This window comes from Nasonia vitripennis, chromosome 4 (genome assembly GCF_009193385.2).
Source record: "Nasonia vitripennis strain AsymCx chromosome 4, Nvit_psr_1.1, whole genome shotgun sequence".
NCBI classification, from domain to species: Eukaryota; Metazoa; Arthropoda; class Insecta; order Hymenoptera; family Pteromalidae; genus Nasonia; species Nasonia vitripennis.
This window is the reverse complement of record NC_045760.1, coordinates 27,191,889-27,210,773: the sequence shown is the minus strand read 5'-3', so window position 1 is coordinate 27,210,773 and position 18,885 is coordinate 27,191,889. Positions and strand designations below refer to the sequence as shown.

The window sequence follows — 18,885 nt, the reverse complement described above, 5'->3', positions numbered from 1 at the left end:
ATGGTTCGGCACATACGATGTTCCGCGGTGCTTCTTCTGGTCGTCGCGACGCAATTTTGCCTAGCCAAGGAGCCCGGAACGTTCGATAAACTGAAGAGTAACGGTGGCTTAGGCAAAAAGGTCTACAAGTTGGCATCGCAAATCTGGGAAGGTATAAACTACGTCATTGACAAGACGAGTGATGTGCCTGAATCCGATGGACCAGCTTACAGGCCCCCGGGTAACTCTATCGAAAGGGATGTGACCGACAGTTTGAGGTATCTTTCAACGAGAACTGACGATTTCAAAATAGACGTGTTGAACATGCAGAACGGTATCATCGACAAAGTCCTGGAACAAGTGCCTGCCATCATTCAACTGAACCAGCGTTTTTCCAAAATCTTCGTGAATACGGTCCACGTCAATGAGAAGTACGAGAAATTCCTGAATTATTACCGACGTCCCGGGAAGTACGACGAGAGTATCATCAGAGCATTCGCGAATACTGTTTTGAACGGTAACAATGGGGTGAAAAGCCTCATCGAAAGAACGCACTCGCTCTTGTTGCTGGGAGATATATCGAGTTTCAGCACTGTTCAGCTGCTGAGTGATAATATGGAGGTTCGTTACTTTTCCTTGCTTGATATTGCTATGATCTTTTTATGAATCTATTTTAAATTGAACTTTCGTTGATTTCCAGCTGTTTCTGCAATATGCCAAGGTTGCAAGAACTCCGCAGCAGTTTTTGTACGATATTTTCCAGTCCACTCTGTTTAACGAAGTTAAAGGCTACCTGGTCATGAGATACAGTTACAAGATGCTTAGGACGGCTGAGGACTGTAAGTGATTCCATCTATAACTTTTTACCAACGGATTTTTTGATTATTTGATTTAAACTTTATGTTTCTCACAGGGGACTATGACGACAAGATTGAGGTGATGGAAAGAGAGTTTGGTCAAAGGATCAACAGAACCTTGGACACCTTTAGCGCGGCAATGAGTGGAGCTTCGCGCGAATTAATGAGATTCAATCCATCCGAGCACAAAGAAGGTAAGCTTCGATCATCTTGACAACTTTGGAAACTTATGTATATTAACGGTATTTCTTATGTTTCAAGACGTCACCTACACAGAGCTCAAGCGAGTATTCCAAGAGTTCATCGTCAACGAGTACGATGTTAAACCCAGCGATGGTTGCAAGAAAACCTGCAGTAACTACCGCATTCCAGATGGCAAGGCCTTGAACGGATGTTTCTACGCTGATGAAGTCTGTTCCGTAAAGACTTGCGATGGGTATCTGTACGACTGCCGTAAGAAGGTCGATACGACTATGAACGTTTGCATTTCGGTACGTTAGACAACATTAGATTCATAAGTAGTTTTCGACGAGAGAAATTAAATTGTAACTCTTCTCGACAGCCTATGTTCAGCGATCGGAACTACGAGTTCGTCGACTTTGCTAACGGGGCTGGTCATTATGGTCATGCAACTGGGAAGTGTTGGGCGGACACAATCAAAACTGCAGCTAGTCACGTGTCCATTCCTTGGTCTTGCGATTCTTGCATGTGCGTCTGCGCGGACACGAGCAGTCAGTCGCAGAGGTTTTTCAATCTCAATCCTAGCATGGCTACCATTGCGGAGAATTAGTAAGACAATAATTAATTGCACATAAGATCAATGGTGGTGTGAAATCGGTAATTGATTTTTTTTTTCGTTCAGCGTTGTTACAGGAGCACGTTTTGTCAAAAAGAACAGGGTGGTCCATATCCAGATCCAAGAGGGACAGTTACTACCAAATGGAATGATCAATTCGAGCACTACACGATGGGCACCGATCAATGAAAATCCAACAAGTAATTCTTCAGAATAAAAATTGTATTCTTAATTGCTAATACCATAGCTAAATATGAAATCTTCTTTAGATTACCATACGCTCGCTTGGGAAAACGGCAGGGAAGTGAATTTGGATGATCTCCATGCACCGAAGAAGAGTGTCTTGACCGGTCTAGCATTTAGTACAGAGTCAACGAGTAATTTTCAGAGGCGATTGCACCTGAAGATATTTTCAGCTCCTGTGTCCTACGAAACGGGTAGGCTATGGATCAACGACCAGAAAGAAAAAGTCAATGAACCAGCTAAGTGAGTCTGCAATGATTGATCTTTTACGAGTCAAAATTTTCTAATTCTTCTAACAATTGTTTTTTATCTTACAGGGATGAAATAACACTAAAAGACGTTGACATACCCACGCGCACTTCGGTAGTGACTGCGGATAGATCGAAGCCTGACAGTTTCGTGAAATTCGGTCCGACAGGCTTGGAACAAGACGTTGGACAAAGTACGATTCCATTCATCGATTTGCAAGAAGTCTCGTCAAGCCCTCAGATACCGATGTCAGGTGCTGGCATTTATCTGAAAAGAAGAAGTAATAATGGAGGCTTCCTGACCTTGAAACTATTTTCCTACGACCACACGCAACACATGGATTCGGATTCTGAACATGACAATTGAAATTTAATACATAAGGGTTAGGCAATGAAAATTAAGAAATTTTGTATAAAATAAACGATATGATTACGCATAATCAATTTGATATTTTCTTACCCTGGCGCATTATTGTATCATTTAATAAAGAAACGTAACAAAAATTCAGATAAATGATTTAAGGGGGCACACCACCTTTGAAATTAAAATCAAAATTTTTCATTAAAAATTTATAAAAACAAAATTTTTTTACTATTCTTAGACATAATTACCTTTATTTTGATGGTTTTAGACCTTCTATATACCTCTATAATACCTACGTATAGTAGAGAATCCATAATTCACTGAATTTTATAGAACAAGTTTTATAAGCATATTACTGATTTTTTAATCAATTTTTGATTAATTTTAACATAATTATCATGTAACTTTTTTTCTATAAAATTTAAACCAAATCCCCTCATTCATACCATAACTAATGTACTTTGAAACAATATCCTGGAGTTTGAGCTCATTTGGGCCATTCGTTCCCTTGGAATCTTACGGTCAGTGAATTATGGATTCTCTACTATACGTAGGTATTATAGAGGTATATAGAAGGTCTAAAACCATCAAAATAAAGGTAATTATGTCTAAGAATAGTAAAAAAATTTTGTTTTTATAAATTTTTAATGAAAAATTTTGATTTTAATTTCAAAGGTGGTGTGCCCCCTTAAGTCTTTTGAGTACTCAAAGTACCTGAGTGACATAAGTGCTTCTCAGAAATATTGTATGATTCCGAAAGACACTGATTCCAAATAATACAGAATAAGAATCGTGGAAATAATATATATTAATTAGCAAAGATAATTATTAACGAGTCATCAATTCGTTTGCTTATGAATATTCTAAAATTTTTATTCTTCTGTTCTTGCTTTTGTTCTTCTGACGACAGCATTTAATTTTAGAAGAATTAGTATACTGTATGGTTAACACAGCTGAAATCTTACTCAATGATGTTAAATGAATGGAAACCAAATTATGGCTGTATGACCTGTATATAATATTTTTCATACTAGCAAGATCAATGCGCGCTCCGCGCGCTCTGCTTTATATTAAACATTTTTATAGGTTAGAAACAAACTATCACGTGCGTCCCGCCATCTATCTCGTAATCTTATTGGCCAATCGACCACCAATCAGAGAATGAATAGAATGATGATTCCTCTCTTTTTTATAGTAGGATTACGTTATTATTGCACATACTTTTGAGATATTTGACACTTTATTTTTGTACAAACAAAGTACAGCTACTTAGTAGAAACTTGTTTTTTACCCGAAGAAAAACACTATTGACGTCAATCTGTTCCCACATCGGTATATCAAATTGACGAAAACATAATCCAATATTTAAATAAACTCGCCTATGATGCGGCTAATATGAGAGAATGTCGAAACTGCTTGAAATTTGCATAAATAATTATCGAAGCCATAACACGGCTAAGCAAACATTTGTTTCTTTTAGTGAGTTTATGATCATTATATAGTTATCACTATAATGATGTAATATATAATTTTGCAATCACGGGCCTCATTAGCAGATATCACGTGCAAACGAAAAGTCATCCAGTATACCCACATAAAAAATCTATGTATAGATTATATATAAGTTGTTAATTCCAGTAATAAATATATAAACTTTATATAATTTATATATAAATTATATATCAAATTCTTTTTTTATTTGATTATATATAAATTATATATAGTTTATATAACTCCAATTCTATATATAAATTATACATAGAGCTCTTTATATAACTTATATATAATCTATACGTAGGTTTTTTACGTGGGTACCTACTATGAACGATTGATAGGCATTTCAACACAGACGGAAGAACAGATGATTAGGATAATACAAAAAGCTTATCAGTTGTTTAATCGCGATGTGTTACTACAATCAAACATATTCGAGATATTACGAACGCTATGTATTTAAAAAGAATAAAATCGCATATTTTGGCATCAGATCTTCGTCGTTAAGGCGAAGAAGATCTTCTATAGACTAGTGTCGCGCACTATAAACTAGTACGCTAAAAAAGCGCAGCTTCGTAATTTGTATTGGTGAGTATTATTTTTTATTAATCACCATAAGCAACGAACATTTTTTAAAGTACTTTTCATTCTTACAGAATAAATCTAAGAACTCCTTGAACTAACAATGGCGAGATTCACACCTTTCGTGTGCTTCTTGCTTTTGGCGTTCCCTTACGTTCAAGTATCGGCATTCGATCCCGTGTCGATCGCTGCGGTTTCCGCACTGATCGGTATCGTAACCGGTATCATCACCTTCGCCAATCAAGCATCAGAGGGAATAAAAGGCGGAATGAGATACTTAGGAGAAGAGCCAGAAAACGATGATGGCTACAAACGACCTTTCAACCCTATGCACAGCAGCTTGATGGATCAGTTGCGATACCTTTCGAAGAAAAGTGACCTTTTGAAGGCGGATATTGACGATATGAGGGACGAGATAATAAACCAGGTCTCTGAAAAGGTTCCTGGACTGGTCGAGTTGAACAGCAGATTATCGGAAATATTCGTCAAATCTGTTAGCATAGCCAAGGATTACGATAACTTTTTGAGGTACTACGAACATCCCGAGAAGTACGATAAAAACAGGGTCATACAGTTCGCTAGAAAAATGGTATCCGACGATAGCACTGGTGTAACACATCAGCTTGAGCGTATTCACACGCTTTTGGTACGCAGAGACATCACAACACCCAGTGCTGTTGTATTGTTGGCTAACCACATTGACGTAAGTCTTAAATAGACTACGGAATAATTTTATTCCACAAGGGACATGCTTATACATACGTGTTATTTTTTAATTTTTCAGCTGTTCATTAGAAACGCAAAACTGTTCAAAAGTCCACAGCAATTGCTTTATGATTTTCTAAATTCGATTATTTACACTGAAATCAAGGGTTACTTAACCATCAAGTACTGTTACAACCTTCTCAGCTTGTACAAGCAAGGTACGTTTCAACTCTTTCATTAGCAATATAATTTCGTTAAGATGTCTATTAACCGATTCGTCTTTTTTGTAGAGGGAAAATTCGGAGCCCACATTGAGGATGCGGAGCACGACTTCGGCAAAAGGCTGAACATAACTGTTGAAACTTTCAAGAGTGCTATGAACCTCGTATCTCGAGAATTGTGGAGAAATAATCCAGTTCAACATATAGAAGGTCGGCTCTCTTCAAAATATGTTTTTTCGTAGTTTTGAAGTGTTAAATAACGGCAATTTATGATTTGATGAAATTTTCAGATGTTACATACACGGAATTGAAACACGTATTCCAGAAGTACATCATCAACGAATACGATATAAGCCCCGGTGATCAATGCAAAAATCAGTGCTCAGATTATAGAAGACCAGAATCGAAGGCTCCTCACAGATGTGCCTATCAAGGAGAAATTTGTGAAATCACACATTGCGATGGATATTTGTTCGATTGCCAGTACAAGATCGATACCGAGATGTCGATTTGTCCATCGGTAAAGCAAATTACTTCGAAAAAGTCGATAAGTATATGTTTAAAAACAAAACTTATTCCAAATCCTCGTGATTACAGGGCAGGGATAGCAGTCGCAGATACGATTACATCGATTATGCAAATGGACTACGATACGGCGATTCGAAGCACAAGTGTTCCATGAATCCACTTACGACCACACGGAAATTATCCGGATTATGGTGGTGTGACCCATGCATGTGCGTATGCGCGGATACCTCGAAAAAATCAGAGAGCCGATTCAATTTGGATCCTGTGATGGCAAACAGTGCTGAGAACTAGTGAGTCCCGTTTTCTAAGAACACAAAATATAAAAAATTATATATTTTAAGTTATGGATTAATTTTTTTTATCACTTCGCAGCGTACTAACAGGAGCACGATTGGTAAAACGCAATCGTATGATTCACATTCAAATACAAGAGGGACAATTATTGCAAAACGGACGAATTAACGCAAGTACTCTCCGATGGTCGAAGATAAATGAAAATCCCATATGTAATGATCTTTTGCATAAATATTCTGAATGTGCTCGATTATTTCATTGAAACTTTTGTAAATAATATGCTACTTTTTCTATTTAGCTTACCATACTTTGCAATGGGAACAAAAAAGGGAAATTCATTTGGATGATTTAATGGCCCCTAAAAACCACGTCTTGACAGGACTATCCTTCACGACTATACAAGTTGATTCAGCATACACGAAACGCTTGAAATTACAAGCATATGCAGCACCATTATATTTCCATTCTGGGGAAGTTATTGATAAACATCAAATGCCATTGTATCCTAAAGACTTCTCACCGACTAATGCCACGTAAGTTTATAGATTATAGATTATTTGAATAAATGTGACTTACCATTTGAAGATAACATGCCTATATTCGATTTTTTATAGGAACGAGATCAAACTGGACAACCTTGATGTGCCAACTCGAACTTCGGTGCAGACGGTCACAAAATCGAAACAGGACCAGTTCCTGAAATTCGGACCGACTGGTTTGGATAAAGACGTTGGACAGAGCACGATTCCCTTTATCGACATCCAAGAAGTGACGACTAGCCCAGCGATACCAATGTCCGGAGCTGGAATTTACCATAAAAGTAGATCTGGTAATGGAGGATTTTTAGCGCTCAGACTGTTTTCTTACGATTACGCACAGCATCTGGAAGCGGATCTTCCTGAAGATTATGAAAGTTTGGACTCTGTCAAAGGATTGTAAATTACTTCGCTTCGGAATTTTTTTATGTCAAATTGTATATTAGTAAATTAAATTTACTTTTGTATGTTTGATAATTTGTATGATAATGATATTCTTGTAAATAAATGTTTTTCCATTATTTAATTTTTATTTTAGAAATTTCGTGTATAATATGTGTTTACTCAGCAATTCACTCTAATAAAGTTTCACTGGACGCCTAGATACCTTAAATAGAATATTTCATTAAAAAAAAAATTAAATAATAAAGCATGTTAGAGTGTTTCAGTGTAATAACTAACAATTAAATTTTTAACATTCTCTATTTTTATGCCAGTCGTAGCGTATATAAACTGATGACTTCGATAATATTCTTTAGTTCGTAGCTTTTTATTGCAAGACATTTCTTGAGTGTTTGTAAAGTACAGGTAAAGTTGAAAAACTTCCTTACATTCCATTACTTTTATCATTAGTCGTACATCCCATTTATCACTTATAGCATGAAAAAACTACGAAATACGCATGCAAAAATTATAAACAAGCATTTTAAGATACTGTCAAAGCAAATTTCATTAATTAATCTTAGAAACACCTGTAATTTATCCTACACACACGCAGTGATTTTTCAGAAATCGCAGCTGGAGTTCTCATGAATATCAATGGCTCGTTTAACGAAAATTCTATTCTGTGTACTTCTGACATTGACATACAATTCAGTATCAGAGGCCAGCACATTTAAAGATTTTAAAAAATCAGCAAGTTTAGCATGTAAAGGCGCTACGGGTCTTTATTCTATAGCAAAGTATTTATGGAGTGGCGTTGAAAACAGCAAAGTTTTCGATCAACACAAATCGAGTGAATTCACCGATTGCTAATTTCACCACAAACGATAAGATACAAATAAATCAGCACTTAAAATTTCTTAAAGCTCAGGGCGATTATTTGATGGCCGACATTCATTCCGTGAAAGATGTCATCAAAGACAAATTAGTGCGCAACGTTGCTGGTTTGCATGATCTAAATCAGGGCATATCGCAAATATTGACGCACGTGTATACGATTGACAAATCTTACTCTACTTTCCTTGACTATTATACTTCTGATTTGAGTACGTATGATCTAGAGTTGCTATCGAAATTCGCAACGGACGTAGTAGTTGCCAGGTCCTTGCGGTATGGCTGCGCGTCTCTTCAAAATAAACGCTCTTGTAATAGGCAGCAACCATAATTTACACATTCAAAATATCGTTGACTTACTAATTTCACATGCCAAGTTCAAACGTCATATTTTTCGAATTAAAGAATCGATTGATGATAGAATGATAGAAGAATTATTGATGATAAACGGAACTCAAGGCTTATCTGATTATAAATAATAACTCGTGATGAATAATTTGATATGGAGTAAGTAAAAAATAAATAATGTGTGTTATATTATTTACAGAAAATTATGATGCAGCTGTACGATAGGGATTTTAGAAGTAGAATTTATGACACCATCATTGCTTTTAAGTCTGCGATGCAAATTAGTTCGACGGAATTCTACAGAGGAGATCCAAATAATCACGTAGAAGGTATGAGTTAATGTCTCCAATAAATATTTATTATATAATTTGATAATAATCGATTGTTACAAATTTTTGCTGTTCAAGATAAAACTTTTACACAACTTAAGAATGTGATGCAAGTGATTGCAATGAACATGATCGACATAAATCGAGCTGATCGCTGTTATAATTACTGTGATAACGATGCTTACATAAGAAAGATTTTGTTACCAATTGTTTCGACGGAGGACTTTGTGTAGCGCAGCGAAAATGTAAGGGCAACATAGTCCGATGCAGATACATGCTGAAAAACGATCTAGAAATTTGTCTATCTGTATGTGAATATTTCAAAAATTATGTAAAATTTCGACTTTAGTAATCTTATGACTATAAGCTACCAATTTATTGTAATATGTTTATTGGCAACAGCCAAAGGGACCTAAGGTAAAATGTGCCAGCGGTTTAGTCGATGCTCAGCAAAGAAATATTTCGAATCCAGGTACCGGAGATGCGATTACTGTATCTGCTTGTGCGAAGAAGAACACAATTCCGATCGTTTATTCAGTTTAGATCTAGTGAAATCTCGATACGTGGAAAATTAGTAAGTGGCTCGATGACTTTTTTTCGAGCTTTTTTTTATACTTTATTAGTGGTTTATAGCATAAAACAGCAAATTTTCGAAACATTTTCAACGTCATCACTGGGGCTCGTTTTGTGAAAAAATATCGATTCTAATACAATTGCTTGGGTACCTTTACCGAAAAAACCCAATAGTAAGAAATGATCATCCTATGAAAATACATTAGATACGTTTTGCCAAGTTTGAACACAAAGTAACCGTAACCCAATTTTTTTTTTCAATTCCACAGAAGTTTACACAATTAAATGGGGATCAGGCCACGAGATAGATTTACACGATTTACAAGCGAGACCCGAGTCGAGGCACTTGTAGCCGTACAATTCAAGGTCACGGGAAGCTTTCGCAAACGTGTCTCCTTGGACGCGCATACCATGAAAATAGACTACTTGAATGGAAAAATAATTGATACTGAAAGACATATAAAATATATATACAACGAGCCACCGTCAAAGTAAGAGAACAAACATTTTGCATCAATTACGATTAAGTTAAATAAATGCATTTTAAACAATTTTGTCGTAGGAAATACTTGGAGCTGTACGAAAAGGATATACTAACGCGATTTCCTGAGAAAAATACAAAGCTGTCGCAAGCTCCGACTTTCCTCGAATTTACCGTCACCGGAATATACGCCGACGTCGGACAGTCTTATCCCATTCATCGACACGCAGGACATCGTGACCAATCCACCCGCGCCGTTATCCGGAATCTCAATCTATCATCCAAGTATCAAATACAGCGGAGGCTTTAAGCGATTAATAATTTCGTAAAATTATTAGTTAACTAAGGCATATATTTTTCATTTCGTTGAAATAAACGCTGGCAAAACGCCGCACCAGCGAAGAGATAACGAAACGACTCGAACGTAAAAAACAAAACATAAAGCTTCTGGAAGAAAAAATGCGAGTCACACGTGTAATTGCTCGCGCGCACCTGCGTTGTATATACCATGCCGCGTTCGATCCTTCTGTACTCCCGGCGCGAAAAAAGGGCTACGAAGGCATGGTAACCGGTAACACGCGAATCCACTCTCTCCCGTAATGCGTCTGGGAGGGGATGAAGCTGAGAGAAACTGCGAGCATATGGGAGGACACGGGAATCAGCCAGATGATATGGTTGAGGAGGGCGGGGCGATATGGGTATATTTATCGCGGATTTTTGATTTTGAAAATTTGGTGTCGTGACACAAGTTCTTCTCTTGCACATCTTTTCTAACATCGGAAAATTCAGGATCGATTGTGCACCTTTCCAGTGCGGACCACTCGATACAATTTGCGAAGCCAAACACACAAAGCGTAGCATCGGCCGGTCGAGTCGAAATATTACCTCTCCAAGTGCCGTATCGATACGGTGCAGCGATTCCTGCGTCCCCATAGCACCTCGACCTCCCCTATAAGAAGAAGGCGGGAAGTCTACGTGGAGGAGGGAGGTGCGCGCGCGTGTGTTCGCGGAGAGGAGGGCGGAGGAATCGTGGAGGGGCAGAGAAAGGAGGAACATGAAGTCGCGAAGTTATATACTACTGTAGTACCAGGTATATATACTTGATGTATGAAGCGAGGGACGTTCGAGTCGATTTTGAAATTTCGAACGATTTTTTAGTGTTCGTATATACAATCTCTTGTATGTAATAAAACATGAACACGATAATTCCTGATTATCAGACGTGAAGGAGGACCTCGTCTTTATGATTTCAATTATACTTCACCTTAGTCGGAAATCTGCGAGAGAACAATGCGAGCAGGTTGAAAAAATTCGACAAAAGACACGATTCTCTCAGAGGACAATGCCGCGTCATTCATTCGAAGAAGCGGAGAAAAATTGCTAAATGATTCTCGACTTTTTGTCCCTCCAGAGAGCGTATAATACCGTTTCTTCCTCTCCTGCGCTATATATACTGCCATTCTTATCGCTTCTTTCCGTCCTCTGTCTACGGCTTTGTCCGCTCGTAATACCAGCGCTAAGATATCAGCGCGTCGATTGACACAAGTGCAGACACACACGTCGTCGTCGACTGCTATATATGTGTGTTTTACGAGGAAAGAACTTGTGTAAAGGTCCTTTTCTCATGAAAAATGTGCGTGAAAATTCATGACAATGAACGACTAAGCATTTGATGTACTCAATTGTTTTTTACTAACGAGAAATATATAGCAATACTTTTTTCAAAAACACTGAGAAAAATGAACAAAGTAGGGATTACTATACACCATAATAATTTGGAAATTGTTATAGTGAAAACAAAATTTATGGTAAGTGTAACAATAGTTTTGTAACTGTTACCACAATTTTTAGCAAAATTTTTCGGCCCTTTTCATTGGGTTGTGATAGAATCTTTTTATATAGTTTACTATTCGGCTATATAGTAGACAAACATTGATATCTAAATTAAACCATCGAGTTTTGACCTAATTTTTACTACTTATAAATTTATCGTCAGTAATGATAACTATAAAATATTGTCGTGCCTCTATCCTGCTAGAGTTTGTAGAAAAATTCTGGTAACAGCTACTATGATATATTTTTCTTGGCAAAGATGTCGGTTTACTGTTATTATTATTATTATTAAAAAAAGGGTTCCTACATAGCTTTTTAACGCTTTATATGGTTAAACACGCACTTTTCCACTTTTCTTCTTCTTCTTCGAGAGCAATAAAACGCTACGCCCTGCTAGAAAAACTGAGACGCGTGCGCGTAGGCGCAAACGCAGAAGCCATTATGCTCGCGAGCGATGCATAATGAGGTCAGTGCACTTAACGGCTGCCCACGCGCTTTATTTCCGCGTCAGGTGCGCTCTCTGAATGCCGCGAAAACGCTCTGGCTTCCCGCCGTGTCTTTTCATCAAGAACTCTTACTTATTTTTCTCCGAAACTCCTATAAAATACAGAAGCTGGCAAATGTCTGCTCCGAAGTAAGAACGAGCGTATAACACAGCAACCGATGTACTCGCGAAATGTTTAATCAGTCGAGTCGTCGACGTGCGGCTTACACAGAGGCGAGAGAATTTCCCGCGACTTGAGTCCCTGGCAGCTGGTGGCAAAGGGGTCGTGCGTGTGGCGTTGGCACCTATGAATGCGAGTAAGTCGAGTGGCGCGTGTAGAGGGAAGTTCGCAGCGCGATTTCCACACTCGCGCGCGTCTTGTAATTTCCAGAAGTGCGCCCGCCCGAGTATACTCGAGCCGCGACAATGCAGCGGTTACGCTGTCTGCTTAGCGCTATTTCACGAGGTTGGAGATAAGATAAAAATTCGCGAGACCAAAAATAAACTGTTTGCCATATCCGAGGCCTGAGCAAATACTGGTTTAAAAAGCGCGTGGATTTGGCGTAACCCAAACACTCGATCTCTCGCGCCTCGAGCCGCTAATGAAGCTACCCTCGCCTAGTTTAACGAGTAGAACACGCGGCTGAGCTGCTTTGTCAAGGCTCTTTCTCTGGAGTGGCGAGTCTGAGAGACGTCCGGCGCAGGCTTTAGGTACTTTTCATCGAGGCTCGATTGAAATGTCAGCCTCGAGCTTTCTTCGGAGGGGGCGATGATTTTTCGAAAAATTGCGCCTCTTCTAACCCCGATGTAATGCGGTGAAAAGGCTGATAAACACGTCAGGCGCGAGAGCCGGAGCGATTTGAATATTCAAGAGCTTCAGGAGAGCGAAGAAAAGAAACAGCGGATTCGCCGCGGTTCTTTATGCAAATCCGCTATCTCTGATTGTGTTTCTGCTTAAAGTCTCGTTTAGCCGTTTCCATAAGGAGGTAAGTGTCCCGCGGAGAGAAAGAGAAATCCAGCCGGCCGAATCGGCCAAGATAATCGCCGCGCGGACAAAATCATCCGGTTGTCCGGGGGAATATTTATGAGCTCGCGCGGGAAACGGTGTAATTCCTGGCTTCTTTCGGAATTGTTATTCCTCTCTCCTATACGCGTTAGAGAACCACCAGACGACCCCTAAAGCTCTCGTATACAGGGAGGTGAGCAGCAGCAGCATTTCATGGCTGACAGCGCATTGTTGGGAGCTCTTGTCTCTGTTAGCGCAATCATATTCGTCACTCGGCCGCACGTGGCTCTTAGTATGAATTTTTTCCCCTCGGCTCACCCTCCCGGCGGTGTAACGGCCACTCGAGAAACTGATACAGCGCAATCACACACGAGCACTCGAGAGGGAGATCGATCGATTTTTTTTTCTCTCTACTCCGAGCGCTGCTGCTGCTCCTTTCGTGACTTGCTCTTTCGCGCGCATTGTCCGCGTAACGCGTGTGCTTTTTTCGCCTTAATTAGCCTGAGATGCTTCTTTTGTAGGACGTATGTACGTGTGCGACGCGTACGATTATGAGCAGCATCTGGAAACAGAAGGATATAGTTTAACACGACCTGATAATTATGGTAGGTATATGAGGAATTATGTAACGCCGATTGCATTTTTCTAAAATTTGTAAAAGGAAAAAATTGAGCTTCGTCGAAAACACTTTAAAAGCATGATTCAAAAATATTCGTGCTTAATGTGTGTGTTGTGTGTTTGCCTTTCAAACTGCCATGGCAAGTGCTTCCCGGGAGTATAAGAAGATCCAGATGTATACGTTGGGGGTAAGACTCCTTCGGTATTTCATGCATGTGCAACTCGATTGTTTACTATTTTGTTCACATTGAAGATGTGAAGTAACAATTGCGGTCACAAGACATACAGGAAAAAGAATTTTGTTACTAAATGTTACGATGAAGGACTTTGCAAAGCTCAGCGAGCTTGCACAGGCGACATCGTGAGATGCGGTTATGTGTTTAAGAACGATTTGGAAGCTTGTTTGTCTGTATGTGAATATTCAACTAATGACCGCCGGTATGATTACATGAGTGCGAAGGTAAAGTCATAACGGCAGAATCCATTCGATATAGTAACGTCCAATGGTGGGAAAAGAACGATATCTGTACGTGCGTTTACGCTGAAAACAATAACTCCAATCGTTTCTTCAGCTTACACGTGGCCAAGGCCAGATATGAAGAAAATTAGTAAGTAGCAAATAATTTTGTATAGTTTGCATAAATATAGATTTTATTTGGACACTTTTCCCTGGTAGAAATGACCCTAAGAACTGGCCATTTACTAGGTAGTAACTACGTTAAATCCTAACAACTGGACAGTTACTAGCCTGTTCTTAGACTCATTTCTACCAGGGTTTTTCCCCATAATATAATATCTTCAGTAATAAAAATAAATTACTGCCATACTGTTGTACTGCAATAACGTTTACCTCCAAGTATAAGAAGGGCAATTAATGCCTGGCGGCGATATAAATGAAACCTCGGTTCGTTGGGTACCACTACCACTACCAGAAAATGTTGAAGGTGAGCTTTATAGAATAATATGGTAAAAAGTAATCGTTTTCAACTGGTGCATAAACCATTTCGTGTTTATTAAAATGACAGAACTCTATGCCATCGAGTGGGAGAAAAGCGGTGGAGTTGATTTGTATGACATGAACACTCTTTACAAAGATCAAGCTATCGTAGCGATACAGCTGAAAACCAATGGAAAAGGGTACAAACACTTGACGTTTGAGTTAAGTGCGTTGGGAATCGACCATAGGAATGGCAAAGTTATACAAGGACCGATAGAAAAAGTTACACCACCACGTTCCGAGTAAGGGAAATGAAGATGTATTTTGCATTTATCGATACACAGGATAATATGGTTACTGTTCTATCTGCGCCGTTATCGGGACTAGGACTAATTTATCTGAGATATATTAAGAACAGCGGCGGCTTTTTGGCGCCCAAAATACTCACCTATGACTACGAGTCTAATCTAAATGCAGAAAATGAAACTGATTCTCATGATCGCCAAGCATATTATGAAGATTTATATGATTTGGCGGGTCAAGATACTTCCAGCGATTTTATCGAGGCCTAACTCACTTCAGTCTATGACATACTGAATGTACAAAAATTTTATAAATATAATGATTTCACCAATTAATAAATTTTGTTTTTATCAATCATCCAAGCGTTCGTAACTTAAGTTATTAATGCAACTTCAATTATTAAAATTGTGTATAACATTGATATCTATTGGCTGGTTTTGACCTCACAACCTTAACATGTTATGTTTCTAGGTCAATTTCAGCATTCAAAGGTTTACCAACTAGGTTCATCACATATAAACTTTTCTCCAATCCGGTGTTGAAAGCAAGTTTTCCGGTACAGGGCTGTCGCCGGTATTAAAATAATAATAATGTAAGAATAATAGGTATGCAAAATAAAGATTAGAAAATAAAGTTCAATATCGGTTTATTATAATACTTGTACAGCAGTTTTACAATAATTTTTTAAAATATTAATAAACGATTGGACAAAAACTATGAAACTATGAAGAATATTCTAAAAGTCTGGATTTATATAATATTGGTAGTCATAAGTAAACAATCTAAGCGCCAAGAAACCTTCACTGTTTTTGATATATCTGATATACATCCCTAGTCCTGCTAGCGGTTCACTTTTGCTTCCGCTTAATGTAAAATAACCAAAGAGCCCATCCTCCGTTTTCTGCGTATTTTTCTCGATGAACCGAGTTCGAAGATTTGAAATCTGCCAGAGGGAACGGTTTGCTGCAAAGTAAATAGATCAGAACAACAAGTCGTATAATAAAGAGGTCAAAACTAGAAGTGTTAATTCTCACCTGTTATGCCCAGAAGAATAATGGGTGGTCACTGATGCACTGTCCCAAAGTACTTGTTCACGAAGGTAATCGATGGGTATTGTATTAATCTGTAATGATAAGCGTTTGCGCGAACCAGCGGATAATCGTAATCCTATGAGAGCTTGACTTTTTTGATATCTGTCGACAAAATCGTGTAAATCAAACGTATTGGCTTCGTTCCACTTGATCGTAAAGAGTCCTGCGATATTAATAAACGTTCGTTAATGTGCTTGAATATTTGAAATTTGTATGATTTGTTGTTACAATTTAAGGTGATTCAGTCCCCTTTACTTTTAATCCTTTTTATTCAAGTCATCCAGTTTGAAAATATTATACTTAATGAAATTTCTAGATCGATATTTTATTTTTTTTTAACGTACATGAAAAAGGCCCTTTTACAAGCTTGGAAAGGATATAGAAAATTGATGTTTTCGATTAATAAAGTTTCGCGAAAAGCATTATTTAAAAAAATATTCTCTCATTTGGCTACAACTACATTATAATTTAAATATATAAAAAATATAAACAAAGCAAACATTTACTTTACCACTGCACTGTAAATATTTCAACTGAAAACACATAAATACATTCGTTCTTATAAACTTCTATGCCACAAGCTTTAAACTTTCATGTCAAGTTTATTGACTATAAAACTACATATCAGTGATTCGAGCAACCATAATATTATTTTCTTCTCGCGCGCGCTTTCCAAACAACCAACAAACAATGAGCTGCTGCCTCTCCCTCACTATTTCAGAAAAAAATGTCCTATTTTCCACAGAGCGCGAAGCTCGAACAAAAAGCTCCTGTCTGTCGAGAAAAATTTTCAGAAAAAAATCACGACTCCACCGCGTGTATAGGGAAACGCATATTGAGAAGGGAATAAGGGATGAATGCTGGCGTGGAATACTAGCGCGCATTCTGGACAGTATATATAAGAAGCGCGACGAAGAATGCGCGAGAGCTCGCGAATAAAAAAAGTGCATAGATGAAAATCGATGCCAACGCCTTCATTTTTCTTCCGCGTACACAGATAGAAATACTGTGGTGAAATTTACTAGAAGTATGGAAAATTTTACTGAAAAGTTCGATAATTTGGTCACAAAGCCGAAATAGTGGGAAAATTACTGTACTAAACAGTAAAATCTATATGCATTGTTAGTTAATTTATATTTCTATACTATTATTTATTTCTTATATAGGAGAGAAAATAAATAAATGAATATTGAAATCATTAAGTCTCCATATCATTTTCGTTTATAATACGTTATTTTTTAACGTAAATAATTATGTTGAAGTATTTTTTAATACAATTGTTTATACTATAACAACTTCTTAAATTTTAAGATTTTAAATGGATTAACTATAAAGAAGTCGTGTATTAACTATTAATGAATATTCGTTACTGCAGCTTTTAAGCTGTAGCCAGTATACAGAGTAATTTGTACTAGTCTACGTGATACATTTTACTGTATATTTTTTGGTAACTTTGAATCAGGTTTACTATTTTCTATAATCAGCTGTTCAGACGTCTTGAAGCGCCACCATGCAGATGTATTTTTAACGGATGCGATATTGGAGAGGGTAAGTGATCCGCTTCTCGCCCCAAAGGTTCTCCAGGTTCGAGTCCCGGTCGGAGCAGGATTTTTTCCGAGGTTCTTCAATTTTTCAATTAAAATTTGTAATTAATAAAATTGTAAAAAACGTTAAAACAAACAACTAAATTTTACTGAACGATTTCTCTCCGTGCATTATTTCTCTCGTCGACTACTTACACTAAAAAACCTTCAAGTTGAAACAAAATCGATTAGAACACTTACTTTCTTCACATTCTTCAGTACACATCAATCAAAAATCTTAACCATGCAAGAGGTGCATTTCTCCTCAATAACCCGTCGTACACACACTATACCCTCCCGAGCAAAAAAGAAACCGATCCCGCGATATCTGCAGCCGGTATCGTGTCTCGCCGCGTGTGTGACACGCAAAGCGTGGGCGCTAATCCGGCCGATCTTATAACCCACCGATGAATGGACGCGTCTGCGGTGCATCGGGACAAGCGATAGCACGTGTAGCCGATCCTTCCTTCCCTTTCAGTCTCCGTGATTCATGTGTCATATAACTATACAGAGATACACCCGCGATCGCGCGAGGAGTGTCCTCGCGCTCGAAATTCCTTCGAGTTCGATAATACAATATGCTATGCACACGCGTGCGCACAACGAAAACAATATCGCGTCGCGTTTACACACGGTAATAATCGTAAAGAGCGACGAGGATGCAGCGTGATTTATTAAAAACGTCCCCCTCTTATACACACCCCAAAAAGCGACGCGTCGCGCGTTTTGTATAAAGAAGTGCAGAAAGGTAATAAAAGCGTAGACAAGAGCAAATATTTGACAAAATGACGAGCTACTCTCTCTCTCTCTCTCTCTCTCTCTCTCTCTCTCTCTCTCTCTCTGTTCCTGCGAATAACCATTCGTTATCCGCCGTGACAATAGGCCGCACAATGCGCGCGAGCGCTTATGATGTATTATGAGAAAGCGGAAACGTATGTTTTACCCTAGTTTAGCGGCGTTTAGTGCACGCTCGACTGCGATTCTCTTCGACTCTCTCTCTCTTTTTTCCACGCGGACGTTTGCGTTATGCGCTCTTTTTCATTTCGCGAAGCGCTTCTTTCTTTTTTTTTTGTTTCACACAGACACGCTGTAACTTATATACGTCGCGAATGTTTCGGTGTAAATATGTGTTATATATCCGATTGTGAAAATGATTTTTTTATCATTGTACGATACT

General features: G+C 38.3%; 2 protein-coding genes across 2 annotated transcripts; both read left to right on the top strand.

Moving 5' to 3' along the window:
* LOC100122910 lies at positions 1-2,490 on the top strand. The gene is made up of 8 exons (XM_016988337.2): positions 1-600; positions 680-818; positions 893-1,030; positions 1,098-1,327; positions 1,399-1,625; positions 1,699-1,832; positions 1,902-2,118; positions 2,193-2,490. Exons 1-8 carry the CDS (start codon positions 1-3, stop codon positions 2,488-2,490), a joined length of 1,983 nt encoding a protein of 660 aa, XP_016843826.1.
* A 2,176-nt stretch (positions 2,491-4,666) lies between these two features.
* On the top strand, positions 4,667-7,250 carry LOC103316723. Its single transcript, XM_016988338.1, has 8 exons — positions 4,667-5,266; positions 5,348-5,486; positions 5,559-5,699; positions 5,780-6,009; positions 6,087-6,307; positions 6,390-6,523; positions 6,610-6,844; positions 6,926-7,250. Exons 1-8 carry the CDS (start codon positions 4,667-4,669, stop codon positions 7,248-7,250), a joined length of 2,025 nt encoding a protein of 674 aa, XP_016843827.1.
* Positions 7,251-18,885: the final 11,635 nt, after the last annotated feature.

Excerpts from the sequence above, each read along its gene's own strand:
- LOC103316723 (XM_016988338.1), top strand. The coding sequence starts at position 4,667 with ATGGCGAGATTCACACCTTTCGTGTGCTTCTTGCTTTTGGCGTTCCCT. Across the intron at positions 5,487-5,558 it reads TCTCAGCTTGTACAAGCAAG|AGGGAAAATTCGGAGCCCAC; the intron begins GTACGTTTCAAC and ends TCTTTTTTGTAG. Across the intron at positions 6,524-6,609 it reads GATAAATGAAAATCCCATAT|CTTACCATACTTTGCAATGG; the intron begins GTAATGATCTTT and ends TTTTCTATTTAG.
- LOC100122910 (XM_016988337.2), top strand. The coding sequence starts at position 1 with ATGGTTCGGCACATACGATGTTCCGCGGTGCTTCTTCTGGTCGTCGCG. Across the intron at positions 819-892 it reads GCTTAGGACGGCTGAGGACT|GGGACTATGACGACAAGATT; the intron begins GTAAGTGATTCC and ends TGTTTCTCACAG. Across the intron at positions 1,833-1,901 it reads GATCAATGAAAATCCAACAA|ATTACCATACGCTCGCTTGG; the intron begins GTAATTCTTCAG and ends AATCTTCTTTAG.